This window comes from Sminthopsis crassicaudata, chromosome 6 (assembly GCF_048593235.1).
Source record: "Sminthopsis crassicaudata isolate SCR6 chromosome 6, ASM4859323v1, whole genome shotgun sequence".
In the NCBI taxonomy this organism is placed as follows: Eukaryota; Metazoa; Chordata; class Mammalia; order Dasyuromorphia; family Dasyuridae; genus Sminthopsis; species Sminthopsis crassicaudata.
Window position 1 is genome coordinate 262,820 of NC_133622.1, and position 16,258 is coordinate 279,077.

The following is a 16,258-nucleotide window of genomic DNA, read 5'->3' on the forward strand; positions in this document are numbered from 1 at the left end:
AGGTTCTTTCAACTCCACATCTTTTGACTTTTGATGCTGCAGGAGGTTGTGACATTCAAGGACCTAGCTGTGGACTTCACCCAGGAGTAGTGGGGAGCTATATAAGGAGGTCATGGTGGAGAACTCACAGAACCTGCTCTCCTTGGGTAAGAGCACTTCTGATAATTGCAAAAATATAATCAATCTACTATAAGTCTACAATACAATCTACTCATTGCCCAGTGTGTAGGCTTTGGGGTGGAGGAAGAGAAGGGAAAGGGTTGGTCTTTGCCTTGTAGGACAGGACTTAGGGATGCCCTTTGTAATTCCTGAAGTTTTCTCTTACCCATTCACAGGTCAAAGATTAAATCAGGTAAGCATCTCAAACATGGAACTACTCTTAGAGTTTAGCCTCTATCTGGACACGAATTTTGACTGCCACAGCTCTGAAAACTGCTAAGGAGGCTTTTCCTTTCAATTCCTTCCTTTTTCAGATGAGTCTAATATTTGGAATATATATATATATATATTTTTTTTTATAGCAATTATCAATTTGTAGCCAAAGCACCTGGTTGTCCCTCATATGGGAAGGTTCTCCTTAATCTGCCTTTGGATTGCCTCCATATTCCAGTACAAGGGGTGGGAAAGAAAGAGAAGGGAATAAGCGCTTATTTCTACCTGCCAGGGCCTGTGCCATATCCTTTCTTTACAAACCATAACAATTCTGTTTAAGAAGAACTTCCAGTAATAATTTACTTTGATGATTATAAGGAACAAAATTCATAACAGAGGAAGAATCAAGAAAGATGTTGTTTGCATCCAGAGAGAAAAACTCATAAATAGAAATACTGGTAGCCAATTTTATATATCTATGTATAGATACATATTTACATTCTTGTGTATTTATGTGTGTGTGTGTGTATTTCTATGTAGTAACAGCCATCCCAAGGGTAGGGGCAAGCGAAGTGAGGGAAAATGTTCACTTGATAATTTTCTTGTCTATTTGAAAAGAATAGCAAGTTGTGCACTGTTGATTTACATTTTCTTGTGCAATCTTCTTTTTATTGTACTATGATACTGAAATGTTTGTTTATAAATGAAGAATAAAATGAAATACTGTAGCAGTATATCATCACCTTAACTTTCCAAGTTGGTTGATATTGTTATCTCCATTTGAGATTTGAGAGAAACTGAGGAAAAGAAACATAACTGAATTGATGTTCCCAGATGTACACAGTTAGTGGCTGTCTAACACTTAATGCTGACTCGGGTCCACCTGACTTTATGCCCAGAGCTCTCTACTCCATGAACAGTTCCCTTAACTTCTGGATAATGGAAACGATGGAATGAGTCTTTCCTTCTGTAAAAATGCGTGTCACATTCAGTGTCCCCCTTGATCAGGCCTGAGGCTGTTGCAGCCCAGAAACTCTTTTTGCCCAGGTTTGGGATCAGAAGTTTCTGCCAGAAGGCAGCCTCACAGGATAGGAGGTGGGAGGAAGGGTCTTTGGCTCTGTCTCAGAGGAAGCTGTACAAATATTGGGCCCATCCTGCTTTAGGTGAGTTGGTTTACAATCCCAGTGAGGAAATATTGGCTGAAATGTCTGAACATCAGGGGCTGAATTTCAGCTCTGCATCCTCATCCTTTCTCTAAGGAGAACTAAGTGACCAACTGCTCTCCATCTTCTTCTCTTACTGATTTCCCTGCCCAGGGCTTCCTGCTCCTGGAGAAGAGATGATCTCTTATTTTGAGCAAAGGGCAGCACTGTGGATGCTGGACCAAGAATGCCTGAGGAGATGCTCTCCAGGTGAGTGAAAAGAAAGGGGTATGAGATCTGTAGTCAGAAGAGGCTTCTGGGAGTAACCCTGAAGTAAATGCTGATTTTGGGACAGAAAGGCCAGACTTGGAATTCTTTATTGAATACTTCTTGGCAGCAGTGTCCAGGGCTTGTCAGTGAATCTGGCTGTCAGCTCTATATAATGAGTGAGTCTCACTCCATGGCCCTGTAGGTCCTTTGCAGTGAGCATCTGTGATTCTATAAGGCACTGTTTGGAATTTGGAATAATGGAAGTCCCCTGAAAGTGCGCAAAGGGATTAGGTTTGGGACAGGAGCCATTTCTTAGTACTTCTAGTCAGTAGGGACTGCTACATGGCAGTCCTAGACTAAACACCAGGAACACAAAGAGTTGTGAGGGACATCCCCTGATCTCATGGAGGTCACAGAGTGGCAGGGCAGACAATACACTAGCAACTGTGGAAAGACCCACTGCGCACCAGATAAACTGAATAATTTAGTGCTCCAGTGCATCATTAGCTGATGAGGATCATGGTAGTTTAAGGAGAGCAGATCTGGTGAGGAAAGAGCCAAAGTGAAACAAAATAGCTAGCATTTATACAGCCCTTTGTGCCATGCTCTGCACTGTCTTATTTTTTCCTCATGAGAACCCAAGGAGTTAAGTGCTATTATTATGTCCATTTTACAGATAAAGAAACTGAATCTAACAGAAGTTCTATAACTTGACTTGCAAGGTTCTCAGATGGGATTAAAACCCTGGGCTTCCTGATTCAAGACACATTCTATCCACTGTATTGTATTCTGATTTTGAAGCAGATACAATGAACATTGTCATACATGTATGAGGCACAAAACAGAATTGGGACAAGGTCCTGTGGAGATAGGGAAATTAATTTTTTAAACGATAGCAGTCAAAGCTTACTGCTAATTACTGTTAAAAAAGATTTATTTTTCTCTTGGCTTATAACAAATGTTGCCCTAAATGACTCAAGGATCAATTATACATATATATATATATATATATATATATATATATATATATATATATATATATATATATATATATATATATATATATATATATATATATATGTGTGTGTGTGTGTGTGTGTGTGTGTATATATATATTGCTTTATGTTGTTTTGTTTTGTTTTTTTAATAATATTTATATAATTTATATAATCACAACCTTTGAAAGGATAACAACTGAAACCCTATTGAATGACCAATCCATGTAGCCAAACAATTCCTTTATGAATCTGCCAGAGAGAAGAAGAGTAACATAATCAGAGGAAACATTCAAATTAGAAAACAACCTTACACAAGTCAATGAGCGCCACTTTAAGGTCTGTTTTGGTAGAAAGTTTGTAGCCTTTGAGTATTTCCTATATATGCACCAGAAGTCATGTCTATGAAAAAGAAGCAAAGTGCAATTAATGAAAGGGAAAGGGAAAAATTGAAAGTGGAGATAATTGTCACATAATTGAAGCAGAGCATGTCTATTCACAAGGTTTAAATTCTAGTCTTAGCTGCTGGGATTTGGGCCAAGTCTCTCAGCCATTCTGAGCTGGTGACCTGAGTTGTCACCTAAGGAGAATGAAAGCACTCTTTGTGTTGTCACAGGTTATAGTTCGGTTCCATGAAACTCCTTAGAAATTAGATCATGTTTGGGATGTGAACTAATGGTACTTAGAATGATTGGTTCTGCCCATTTTGGATTATTTTTGTTTGCCTAGGAAAAGAGAAAATGACTGAGTTTCTCTTCTGCTGATAGAAGAAAGGGAATATAAATATATGTGAGTGTGTTTATGTGTTGGGATAATGACTATGTTTCTTTTATTATTTGCTCTTTTTCTTTTGTTTTGGAAGGAGAGATTAGACTTGAAATGAAAGAAAATCCTGCAGAGCTAAGCCATTCTGTGGTAGAAACTCCCAAGCAACTATTCATGGGTGATGGATCCTCTGACTTTACTTGGAGAGAAAGCTGTGCAACACATGAGAGAATCCAGTTTAGAGAGAGACGTTGTGAATGTACTGAATGTGGAAAAGATTTTATAAAAAAGGAAAATCTTATTGAACAATCGAGAATCCACACAGGAGAGAAAACTAATGATTGTAACCAGGGTGGAAAGGCTTTCAAAAATAGAGTATTTCTTAGTTTGCATCAGAGAACCCACACTGGAGAGAAGCCTTATGAATGTAATCAATGTGGAAAGGTTTTTAGACACAAGGGAGTTCTTACTATACATCAGAGAATCCACACTGGAGAGAAACCTTATGTATGTAACCAATGTGGAAAGGCTTTTGGAGACAAGAGTGTTCTTACTGTACATCAGAGAATCCATACTGGAGAGCAACCTTATGAATGTAACCAGTGTGGAAAGGCTTTTGCAGGGAAGAGTGTTCTTACTATACATCAGAGAATCCACACTGGAGAGCAACCTTATGAATGTAACCAGTGTGGAAAGGCTTTTGCAGGGAAGAGTGTTCTTACTATACATCAGAGAATCCACACTGGAGAGAAACCTTATGAATGTAACCAGTGTGGAAAGGCTTTTAGAAGAAAAGAAGTTCTTACTAGACATCAGAGAATCCACACTGGTGAGAAACCTTATGTATGTAACCAGTGTGGAAAAGCTTTTAGACATAAATCTAGTTTTACTGACCATGAGTGTAACCACACTTAAGAGAAACTTTATGACTGTAATCAGTGTTGGAAAACTTTTGCAAATAGAGGATTTCTTACTTGATATCAAAGAACCCAAACTGGACAAAACCTCAATATAACCAATGTGGAAATGCTTTGGGGGGAAACCTGGCAGCTAATGTTTTGTTGGTGGAATTGTGAAGGGATCCAACCATTCTGTCCAGCAATATGGAACTATGGTCAAAGGGCAATTAAAAGGTGCATAGCCTTTGAACTACTAATGTTTCTACTGGGCTTAATTGACAAAGAGATCCTAATGGAGGGGAAAGGACCCACATATGAAAATGTGTTTCTGTGGCCCTGTTTATAGTGGCAAGAAACTGGAAACTGAGTGGATGCCCAGCAGCTGGGAAATACTGAATAAGTCATAGCACATGAATGTTGTGGAATATTATTCCTCCATAAGGAATGAGCAGCAGGATAATTCCAGAGACGCCTGGAGAGACCTACATGAACTGATGCAAAGTGAGCAGACCCAGAGATCAACATACATGGCAACAGCAAGATTATACAATGATCAATTCTGATGGATATATCTCTTTTGAACAATGACATGATTCAGGCTAGTTCCAATGATCTTGTGATGAAAAGAGCCATCTACACAGAGAGGACTGTGAGAACTGAGTGTGGATCACAACGTAGCATTTGCACTCTTTTTGCATCTAACAAGTTGGAGGGAATAGCCCAAAAACACTGGTGAGGGAGGTTCCTAAGGCTGCTATCACCTCCTGTGAGATGAGGCCCAGCTGCCCCAAGCACAATGTATCCAAGCCTCTGAAGCCAGCTTGGGACCAGTTTCCTCTCCCAGTTGTTCCCTTTCAAACCTAGCAGAGGGACTTCATCCAATTGCCAGCTGCCCATGCTTCCAAATATGCCTTGGGGATGGTCTGCACACTTTCCCGCTGGATGGCAGAGTTCCCCTCATACTGCCACAGGGTCTGGGCTAGCAAAAATCCTCTTAGAAAAAAAGCTTTCATACCCACATGAGCCAAATTGCGGTAATCAATGTTGGAAATGTTGTGAGGTTGCAAAGAATTGAAAAATAAATATGTGTCTGACCATGGGAGAATGGCCAGACAAGTTGTGGTACATGAAGGCAATGGAATATTATTGTTCTGTAAAAATGATGAAAGAGCAAGTTTTGGAAAGGCCTGAAATTACATGACCTGATGCTGATCCAGACAAGCAGAACCAGAAGTACATTGTACCCAGTACCAGTCAGAATGCGTGATGACCAACTAGGAAAGCCTTGGTCCTTCTCAGAGTTTCAGGGATGCAAAGCATTCTCAACAGACTGCATAGAAAACGCCATCTGCATCGACACGAACAACTAAGGAGACTGAATGTGAATGAACATGTGCTATGTTCTCTACTTTTTTCTATTTTTTTTTTTTTAATCTCATCAATGATTTTACACTTTAGCTCTGATTTTTCTCTCCCCAGAACATTCATAAAGCAATGTGTGTTAAGAATAAATAAATTTACTAGGGGAAAAAAAAGAGAGATCATTCAATTAAGTAGGGTTCTTAAAGAAATACATAGTAATGGATGTACCCATTTTACAAGAGCTTCATTACCAAAGGTGCTTTCAACCTGGTCAGTCACTCAGCACCAACATTTTGCCTTTTACCCCCCAGTCACCAAGGATGGGGAAAAAGAGTTAATGGGATACTTAACCCCCCTTATTAAATTCATGGAAGAGCTTGATAGGAAGAAGGTAAGTCCTTAGGAGATAATGTCAGGACCCTTGATACCATTGTACCCATGGCTGAAATCATAGCAACTTAATGCTCCCTCCTACAGAACTCTATTGTGATAGTGTCTATAGACATTATCAGAGCCTTAACAACTTGTGTCTCAGCCTCAGCTCCTAATCCAGTCCTGTGACTGGGTCTGCTGGAATCTCTGAAAGCTCCTTGGAGCCATGGTGCATAATTGATGTCCCTTTGAATTCCTGCTCACCACTCCCCTTTCAGCCACACTCAAGGTTGTGTACTTAGGCTTCCACCTGTCACATCCTAAATGGGCAATATCATGTGCTAGATGGCAGAACCTGCAGGACACCACTGGATTTGCAAGGACAGATCACCAGGAGGTTCTGTAATCCATGCAGGTGGTCCTGCTTCCAAATTCCTGAACCTCTCCAGGCTGAGAAGCCGCCTGTCCTGGTCTGTTTCAAAGAGCAGTAACTCATGTAAGGGAAGCAGCCAGTGCCCCCTATCATCATTTCTACACCCATTCTCCTCATACTACTAAAATAATTCTTAGAAGAAAAACTACCCATATGAAAAAGGCTCACATTAAACCAGAACTAATGGTCTTAGTAGAAGGTTTTACAGTCCCTAGCATTGCAGACCCTTACTTGGAGGGTCTATGACACTTCGGGGTCTGTCCAGAAACTCAAGTTTGCCTCTATATCCAGGGCATAATCAGCAATATGTGCCTCGACCTTGGATCACTAAGTCTCATGCATTGTAATTGCAGCTTTATTTTAATGCTATATTCAGAGCTCCTGTGGCCACAGATGTCCCTGAATAGAACTCTATAGTGCTGGAAAAACCCCCTTAAACATGGGCCATGCAGAAGCCTGTCCCAACAAATCAGACATCAGATTCCTAAACTGTGTACACAATAAAGGCATAGATTCAATTTCTGGGTTGATGTGGGAATCCCCAAAGGCTTCTTGTCCCATAGCAGTGCCAGAGGTAAACACCCATACCTGGAGGTGCTTCATGCTGTGAGTTGCACTTTCTCTGCCTGGGATTCACCCTCTACTCTCCATCTCTTGGTTGTAGAACTCCCTCCTTCACCAGGACTGTCCTGATGTGGTTCTATATCACTGCCTTCCTCCCTTCTAGGAGGATCTCTCTGATTCTGTCCACACCATGCTCAAGTTGTCCCCATTTCCAGGAAATCTCTCTGCTGAAGTTCCTCTCTGGTTAAAGCTGACCCTCCATCAGCAAAGGAGTCCTGTTAGTGTCAGCTGTATTCCTGACCCAGACCATAGCCAGCTAGGGCTCACTGTGCCCCTCTGTCAGAAGCATCTTGCTAGAACTAGTCATGGGCATGAAGCATCCAGGGAAGCTTGTCACAAACCACCAAACACATGTTTATTCACTTGACCTCACAGTATTGCAAAACCGTGGAGTGCTGGTGACCCTAACAGGAGAGGGAGGGAGATACTGTATCATCACTCCAGAGAAATATCGTTTCTTTCTCAACCGCTACCTTCAAAGCTCAAATAAGGGCTTAGTGCTCAAAACATGCAAGCAGAAGACTTATGGAAGAGGGGTCAGGATTTTCTGAGGAATGTCTCCCCCTTCCTCTGATTTACTCTCCTGTTTGCCTGAAAACATTGGCCGTACTCTCCATTCTGCCCTCCTTGGTTTGATGTTTCTCTTCTTTATCTGGCTTGCCATCTTCCTTGGCATTCACTTTATAACTCCCTTATTTTACATAAAATCCAAATCCTGTCTGAAATCCATGTTCCTCATCAATCTTCAGGGTCATTCCAACCTTTTGATCAGAAGGAGAAAATAAGGAAATATTATGATTATGTTTTAATTTTTTTATTTGATTACAGCTTTTTACTTACAAAACTTATCCATGGCTAATAAGTTGTAGAGTATGAATGTCAAGCAATATTGTTCTGTGAGAAACGGTCAGAAGGCTGATGTCAGAGAGGCCTGGAGAAACTTATATGAACTGATGCTAAGTCAGTGAGTAGAACCAGGAGAAAGGTACAGACAACAAAAACAAGATCATGGGACCATCAGCTGTGACAGACGTGGCTTTTTTCAAGTTTTAAAACAAAGCTCTTTTCTTATTGTTTGGCTATGTCATCATTTTACCCGTCACAACATCTCATAGCATTTAATAATTGACGTCCATATTTCCCTTTACACAGAAATGTTTTCTGCCCTTTTTATCACCAGATGGCAGTGCACCTTCCACTGGAATGAGTACCTAAATCCCACATGAAACCACCTGATTTAAACACTGGTCTATACTCACAGAAGGAAAACCTGGAAGATGAAAGAAGCCTTACCACTCACACTCTGGCCACCCAAGCCTCCCTGCTGTTCAGGGTTTAGCACAATGCATTTTAATTCCAAGAACTTGTTTTTAATGAATTGTTCTTGGAAATCAGTGAACTCTATGAAGGATCAGCTCAAGCACCACCTCCATAAAGACTTTCTTCATTTTCCCTAGAGGTCAGCGGCCCTTCCTTCCCTCCCTTCAGACTCTAGAAAGTTTGCAGACTCATTAGCTCAGTCTGGGAAACCATGAGACTCCTGGGAAGAAGCCAAAGTCAGCCAGCTTTGCTGAGCCTTCCTTGGGCCCTCCAGCAAGTCAGTGATAGGACTGTATTCCTCACACAGCACAAGTGGCATTGCTTTATTTTCTTCTCAGGACTTTGTGTACTCACTGAGAATGCCTGGGAAGCAGCTGAACCCCCACAGAAGGTGGCAAGCTCTCTGTCGCTCTAGACCCCCAGGTTTCAGTCCCTAAACTGCCACAAGAGCAACAAGAACCCAGGGAGAGTTGGACAGCGAGGTAGGGGCGGGTTGGACCTGCCCGTGTTCAGTGACTCCTCCTTTCCCCAAGGTCTCTCAGTGACAACACCTGTGGCTTTCTTACAGGAGCCAGAGTCCCCCATCCCTCTACTGCATGGATCAGTCCCAACTAGGGAAACCCTAAATGTACTGTAGCTGGTCAAGAGACCAGGGCCTGTAGAAAATGGATTCAGCTGAGCTGCTGAGGGAGGCGCTTTTACCTTTGACTGGCCCGTCCTCGGTGTGTCACTCTCATGTTGCTGGCTTGGCCAGTGAGGGGGTAGCATGTACTTGGCATGTAACTGACCCCTGCTGCCTTCCCTGGGGGGATGTCCACAGGGAGCAGGCAGGTTACTGTCCCTGAAGGGCAGGCCTAGTGAGAAGCTGATGTATAATCAGCGGGAGGCCCGACAGGCAGCTGTGAGTGCCCAGCTCCTGGGTAAGAGGCAGCTGTTGGCAGTGGAAGAGAGGTTCCAGGATGTTCCATGTTGGCTCCCTGGCCTTGGCATATGAGCCTTAGCGGAGAATCAAATCCCCTAGAAGTTGCTCTTCAGCCGCACTGACTTCAGGACACCTAAGACAAGAGATCTCCAGAGGCTGCACCAGAGACTTCTCATCACCATCTCTTTGAGGACTTGCCACATCTACTCTAACGGTGGCCTCACGGCTGTCACACAGCTTCTCCAGGGGACAAGTATGAAGATTTGATACTTCCATCTCTTTGAAGATTTGCCATTTCTAGTCAATGAAGCAGAAGTGGAGTTTTCTTTGTTTTGGACCGCCCATGTTTTCTCCTTAATACAAAGAATGTTCCCAGTTTGGTCCTCACCTATGTAATGCTCTTGCTCTGTGGCTAGGTGGTGGCAGTGGCTAGAGAATGCTGGGCCTGGAGTCCCAGCGACGACTCATCCTAAGTTTCAATCTGGTCTCAGATCCGAACTAGCTTGGTGACCCATGGTGAGTACCTTAATTCTCTCGTCCTCAGTTTCCCTGTCTGAAAAGTGACCTGGAGAAGGAAATGGCAGGCCTGACAAACACTGGCAGCAGCATTTATTGCCCAGAGGGTCTCCCTACCAGAAATTCTATGTTTTTTTTAAATTTTATAATTATAAAATTTTTTGACAGTATATATGCATGAGTAATTTTTTTAATAACATTATCCCTTTTATTCATTTTTCCAAATTTTCCCCTCCCTCCCTGTACTCCCTCCCCTAGATGACAGGCAATCCCACACATTTTACATGTGTTACAGTGTATCCTAGATACAATATATGTGTATCAATCCAATTTTCTTGTTGCACTTTAAGTATTAGATTCTGAATATATAAGTAACCTGGGTAGATAGACAGTAGTGCTAACAATTTACATTCACTTCCCACTGTTCCTTCTCTGGGTGTAGTTGTTTCTATCTATCATTGATCAACTGGAAGTGAATTGGATCTTCTTTATGTTGAAGATTTCCACTTCCTTCAGAATACATCTTCATACAGTATCATTGTTGAAGTGTATAATGATCTTCTGGTTCTGCTCGTTTCACTCAGCATCAGTTGATGTAAGTCTTTCCAAACCTCTCTTTATTCGTTCTGCTTGTCATTTCTTACACAGCAATAATATTTTATAACCTTCATATACCATAATTTACCCAACCATTCTCCAATTGATGGACATCCATTCATCTTCCAGTTTCTAGCCACGATGAAAAGGTCTGACACAAACATTTTGGCACATACAGGTCCCTTTCCCCTCCTCAGTATTTCTTTGGGACAGAAGACCATTAGTAGTACTGCTGGATCAAAGGGGATGCACAGTTTGATAACTTTTTGGGCATAGTTCCAAATTGCTTTCCAGAATGGTTGGGTTCTTTCACAACTTCACCAACAATGCATCAGTGTCCCAGTTTTCCCACAGCCCCTCCAACATTCATTGTTATTTGTTCCTGTCATCTTAGCCAATCTGACAGGTGTATAGTGGTATCTCAGAGTTGTCTTAATTTGCATTTCTCTGATCAGTAGTGATTTGGAACACTCTTTCATATGAGTGGATATAATTTCAATTTCATCATCTGAGAATTGTCTGTTCATATCCTTTGACCATTTATCAATTGGAGAATGGCTTGATTTCTTATAAATTAGGGTCAGTTCTCTATATATTTTGGAAATGAGACCTTTATCAGAACCTTTAACTGTAAAAATATTTTCCCAATTTGTTACTTCCCTTCTAATCTTGTTTGCATTAGTATTGTTTGTACAGAAACTTTTTAGTTTGATGTAAACAAAATCTTCTATTTTGTGATCGATAAGACTCTAGCCACTAGGTAATGGGTCTAGTTAAAAAAGGTAGAGAAAAGTTAGAAATCTCCAAGAAGCACTGGAATATAATACAAATGTCTTCTAGCATAGATGGGGGCAGCAAGGAAAAAACGAATCAGAAACTAGATACTAGGGCAGAGATGAGGGAGCTAAGTTCAGGGACTAGACTTACAACCTAAATTCTGTAATCATGTGGCTATGCTAAGACATGGGGCTTAGATAGAAGCCTGGGAGGTTCAGATTATAAGGGCAAAGAGGAGGGCATGCCCAAGATCAAGATATTACAGTCAACACCACTATTCCATGTCACCCTGGTACAGGCCAGCCGATATGCATCAACCTTTTTTTTTTTTTTAAGGGTTTTAAATATATATCATACCTGTTTTTGTTAAAAACAGTAAAAAGTAAGAGAAAACTTACTATGCCTTAGGTATCTATATAAAAATAAAAGCTGTGTTTTTGTGCAAAGACAATGAACTAGAATCCATTATAATAAGATTAGGAGTGAAGCAAAGATCTATTATCAACACTATTATTTAACACAATGTTAGAAATATTACCTATAGCAATAAGACTAAGAAACTGAGGGAGAAAGCATATGTTAAGAAGAAACAAAATGATCATTTTTTGCATTTGATGATGAACTTGAGAATCACTAATGTAATTGAAAAAAGTTTCAGCAAAAAAAAAGTTTTAGTATGAAATACATTCACAACAAATCTTCAGCCTTTCTTTATATTATCAACAAATCCCCAAAAGATCTAAAAAGTAAAATTACCCTAAAAATAATGACAGAACACAAAATAAGTAAGAGTCTACTTACCAAGATGTATATAGGAATCATACACATACAATTATAAAGTAATCTTTATAAAAATGAAAACAGATCTAAGTGAAAACATATCAATTGCTAATGGTTCACCTATGACAATATGAAAAATGACAATATTCTGTAAAATAATGTACTTATTCAGTTCCATACAAATCAAATTACCAATGACCTACTTCAGAGAACTAGAAAAGAAATGATGAAATAAAAATTAAAAAACAAAGGGTAAAGACCTTCATGGGCAAAGCACTGAGGCCAAAGATACAAGGCCTCAAAGTAAACTGCAAAATAGTAATTTTCAAAACAATTAGGGACTGGCTTAAAAAAAGAAAGAGAGAGAGAGAGACAGAGAGAGAGACAGAGAGAGCAAGAGATGACAATCAATAAAACAGATTATGTACATAGCATTAAAAACAGATAGTAGTCTAGTTTTTTTTCATTAATTCCATATCCCCAAATACTTGGATAAGCACTAGTACTCAAGAAAAATTAAAAGTAATCTAAAAGAAATTAGCTTTAGATCAATCTCACATGATGTAACACGAGTTTCCAATGAATGGATGACCTAGATATAAAGTTATATCATAAATACACTATAAGAGCAAAGAAGAAAATAACCTTCATGACTATGACAAAGAGAAGAGCTCATGACCAAACCAGGGACAGAATGGTCACAGAAGAAAGAACATCCAACTCTACTTATGTAAAATTAAAACATTTTTAAATAAACAAAATCAATATAGTTAAAATTAGAAAGGAAATTGTTAATGGGGGAAAATCCCTGCAGCAAATGTGTCCAACTGAAGTCTCATATTTGAGATATTTAGGAACTCATTCCAATTTGTAAAAACAGGACTTATTTCCTGAGAGATAAAATTTAAAAAGAATTTCCAAAAGAAGCTATCTAAACAATTACCATCAATTGAAAAACAATTCTCCAAATCACCAGTAATTAGAAAAATTATAGTGCAATATAGCACAACTCTAAGGGTTCTAAGATCCCTATCAAATTGACAAATATGAAAAAACATGCACATGACAAATGTTGTAGAGGTTGTAAGAGGACATACATCCTAATGCATGCTTAATGGAATTGTCAATTGGTAGGACAACTCTGGAAAGCAATTTTTAACTACATTTAAAAAGTCACTAAACTATCCATGTCCTTTTACTCAGGAATAACCTACTAAGCCTATCAACATCCCAAAGCAATCAAAGAAAGAGAAAGAAGATCTATATGTACAGAGTTATTTAAGGAAGTACTTTTTTATTGGAGCAAAGAACTGAAAAGAAAGGAAGCATATATCAAATAAGGAAAGGACTAATGTAACTCTATGCTGTTTAACAATAGTTATATATAGTAGGCACTTAATAGATGTGTAATAACTGATTAGCTGATCTCGCTTACTTGTCTCTCCCAACTCTAGTCTATTATCACATTACCTTTCTCTTCTAAATGGCTCCTTTTCACCTCCAGAATGAAATACAGAATCCAATTTTACTTTCAAAACTTTTTATACCCCGGTCCTTTTCAACATTTTCTAATCTTTTTACACCTTTTTCCTCTTTATGTATTATGGCATTCAGTGACACTGGTCCCCTTGCTATTCCTCATACATACAATCCAAATCCTGACTTCAAGAATTTTGCTGGATGTCACATATATCCAGAACTCTTTCATTTTTCTCACCTCTCAACTTCACTGGCTTCCTTCAATTCCTAGTGGGTAGTCCCACCTTTATTGATGCAATGTAAGGTACCAAAGTCAGCCTAGACAACATAATGTCATCACTGATAACATGTTGCAGGCCATTTGTCTTCATCATCATCTTCATTTTTATCATTCTCTTCCTCTTCTTTTCCTCCTCCTTCTCTCCCTCCTACTCCTTCTCCTTCTCTTTCTTCCCCTCCACCTCCTCCTTCTCCTATTCCTACTCTTCTTAAGGAATGGAGGTATTTGCTCTCAATGGAGAAGTCACTTTATAATCCAAGCTCAAATTCCCTCCAAGAGAGACATTTGCTTCTTACTAGAAGTCTTTTATTCCTTACTCTCTCTAAACTAAAATTGAGGATCTCAGGATCAGCCTTGGTCTTAGCAGAGGAGTGAAGAAGGCAGGAGAGCCACCAGGATGGTCAAAGATGGAGAGTCTCATTTCCATTCCTCTCAGCCCTTAAATACTTCAGTATGATTATATCATTACAGCACACTAAGTATGTGAGAACTAGAGAGCCATTATCTCATCAATCACACTGAGTATGTGCTAACTATAAGCACCCTGCAGTAAGTATCCCTTGCTTCAAGTAGAACAGGGGCCAATACATCAAAGGGCCAAACCAGGATTTTAAAAAGTAATCCAACTAATTTCCTTGCCCTTTCCCAAACTTCCCCCACTATCTGCAGCCTTCTACACTGTATATATTATACATTGTTTACAAATGCCAAATAATACATATACTAAGGACAAACACTTGTCTTCCTTCTAAATACAAATAACAAGTCCATTAAAGGCATATGGCAAGTGTCTATTATTAGATTGACATGTTTAATAATATATTACTCTGAGAATATTTGGTAATTTATATTCCAATAATCACAGTAAATATGTGCAAAAGGATCATAATGAAAACAATTGTGGTTTATGTACCAATATCAATTGCAGAAAATAGAAAGGTGGAGACATATTATTTTTAACAAATTGGTAAGCTTATTGATATGCAATTATTTCAAAATAAAAAATAACTAAAGATATAAAGAAATATTTGCAAAAGTATGGATCGAGAAGAAAGAACAAGAAGCCAAAGACTTATATACTAAGTAGAAGATTCTTGCCTTTAATCACGAATTTTCTCCTGTGAAAAGATTTGGTAAGCACAGGATGGGAGACCAACCAGAAAATATTTGATTTGAGCAAGCACTTGATTTACGTCTCAAAGACCTCAGAGCAATAGTAACCATAGGTTTTTTTATTTAAAAAATAAACACTGACAACATCTCTTGCGAAAGAACGGTGAAGATTATATAACACTCTCCCATGAATCAGAAAAAGATGGGAGAGGCTAACATAGAGAGATTTTTGCTGGGAGGCACAACTTTTAGGACGTAACAATGTATTCACGAGGTATCTGAACCCGGTATTGGATATTGAAGGTATGCAAGGCAACATTTTAGACTCTTGATACAATTAAAAAGGGACAGAGGGAATATTAACAATAATTGGCTTATATGCTTGCTTTCTCGTTTGTTCCGTTTTTTATGAGAAGTATCTTTGATGTAGTGGTGACGGGGAATAAACAAACTTTCTAAAAATGGTACTCTACAGTAATCTATATCTTTGTGATAGTTTCCCCAGAAATGCAGTCTATATAAAACACCACTAAGCTTATTATTTGTGAAGTAAGAAAAAAACATTTGATGCCATATGGCAAAATGTCATCTTATAGACTGTTCCAATAAGGTGTCTCTCATCCAAATATCAAAAGCAGGCAGAGGCAGAGCGATGACGACAGAGTAGAAGAGGTGACTCACCCAAGCCCTTTCCTAATTGTTCCAAATATCTTTCCATAATAAGTAAACAAATTTTAGAGCACTAGAAACCACAAAAAGACAGAGGGAAACAATTTTCTAGCCAAAGACAGCTTAGAAGATCAGCAGAAATGACTCGTTGCCCTCGGGGAAGGGAAGACCGGCCCACCTGGACCACACCAGCCCAGTCCCAGCCCCAGAAAACCAGGAGCAGGTCTCGGAAGCCACCGAATCCGCAGCAGCAGAGGCCGCAGCAGCGGCAAGTTTCTGGAGGTTTCGGCCCACCTACGGTGGGGTCAGAGGGAGACAGCAGGCTCCTCTCTGCAGTATTCGTTCTTTGCCCAGGCCTCGTTCCTTGCTCACAGTCCCAAGCTGAGGAGGAGGCACTGGCGACTAGAGTTCAGAGCCACAGCGGGGCCAGAACCCCCCTCTCAGATCCAAGGCAGAAAAGAGCGCTTGTGGTTGCACAGACCCGAGCACAGGCCAGGAGAGCGATAATCATATTTGGGGATCATGCTACCTTGGAGGTAATGAATACTTAATTCCCTGTAAGGATCTTTGA

The 16,258-nt window shown here is 39.8% G+C and overlaps 2 protein-coding genes and 1 long non-coding RNA gene across 3 annotated transcripts in view; 2 read left to right on the forward strand and 1 right to left on the reverse strand.

The window, feature by feature from the left end:
* The window catches only part of LOC141546281 (uncharacterized), a 119,226-nt gene that overhangs the window by 102,492 nt on the left and 476 nt on the right, over window positions 1-16,258 (reverse strand). Inside the window, exon 2 of the long non-coding RNA XR_012483266.1 lies at window positions 7,199-7,995. This is a non-coding gene — a long non-coding RNA (uncharacterized LOC141546281). The remainder of the gene's footprint in view (window positions 1-7,198; window positions 7,996-16,258) is intronic.
* LOC141546278 (uncharacterized) overlaps window positions 1-16,258 on the forward strand; it is a 49,828-nt gene that overhangs the window by 5,134 nt on the left and 28,436 nt on the right. The window lies entirely within an intron of this gene.
* On the forward strand, window positions 43-5,570 carry LOC141546279 (uncharacterized). Its single transcript, XM_074273966.1, has 3 exons — window positions 43-146; window positions 1,689-1,784; window positions 3,642-5,570. The coding sequence occupies exons 1-3, from the start codon at window positions 113-115 to the stop codon at window positions 4,457-4,459; spliced, it is 948 nt and encodes a 315-aa protein (XP_074130067.1). The 5' UTR covers window positions 43-112; the 3' UTR covers window positions 4,460-5,570.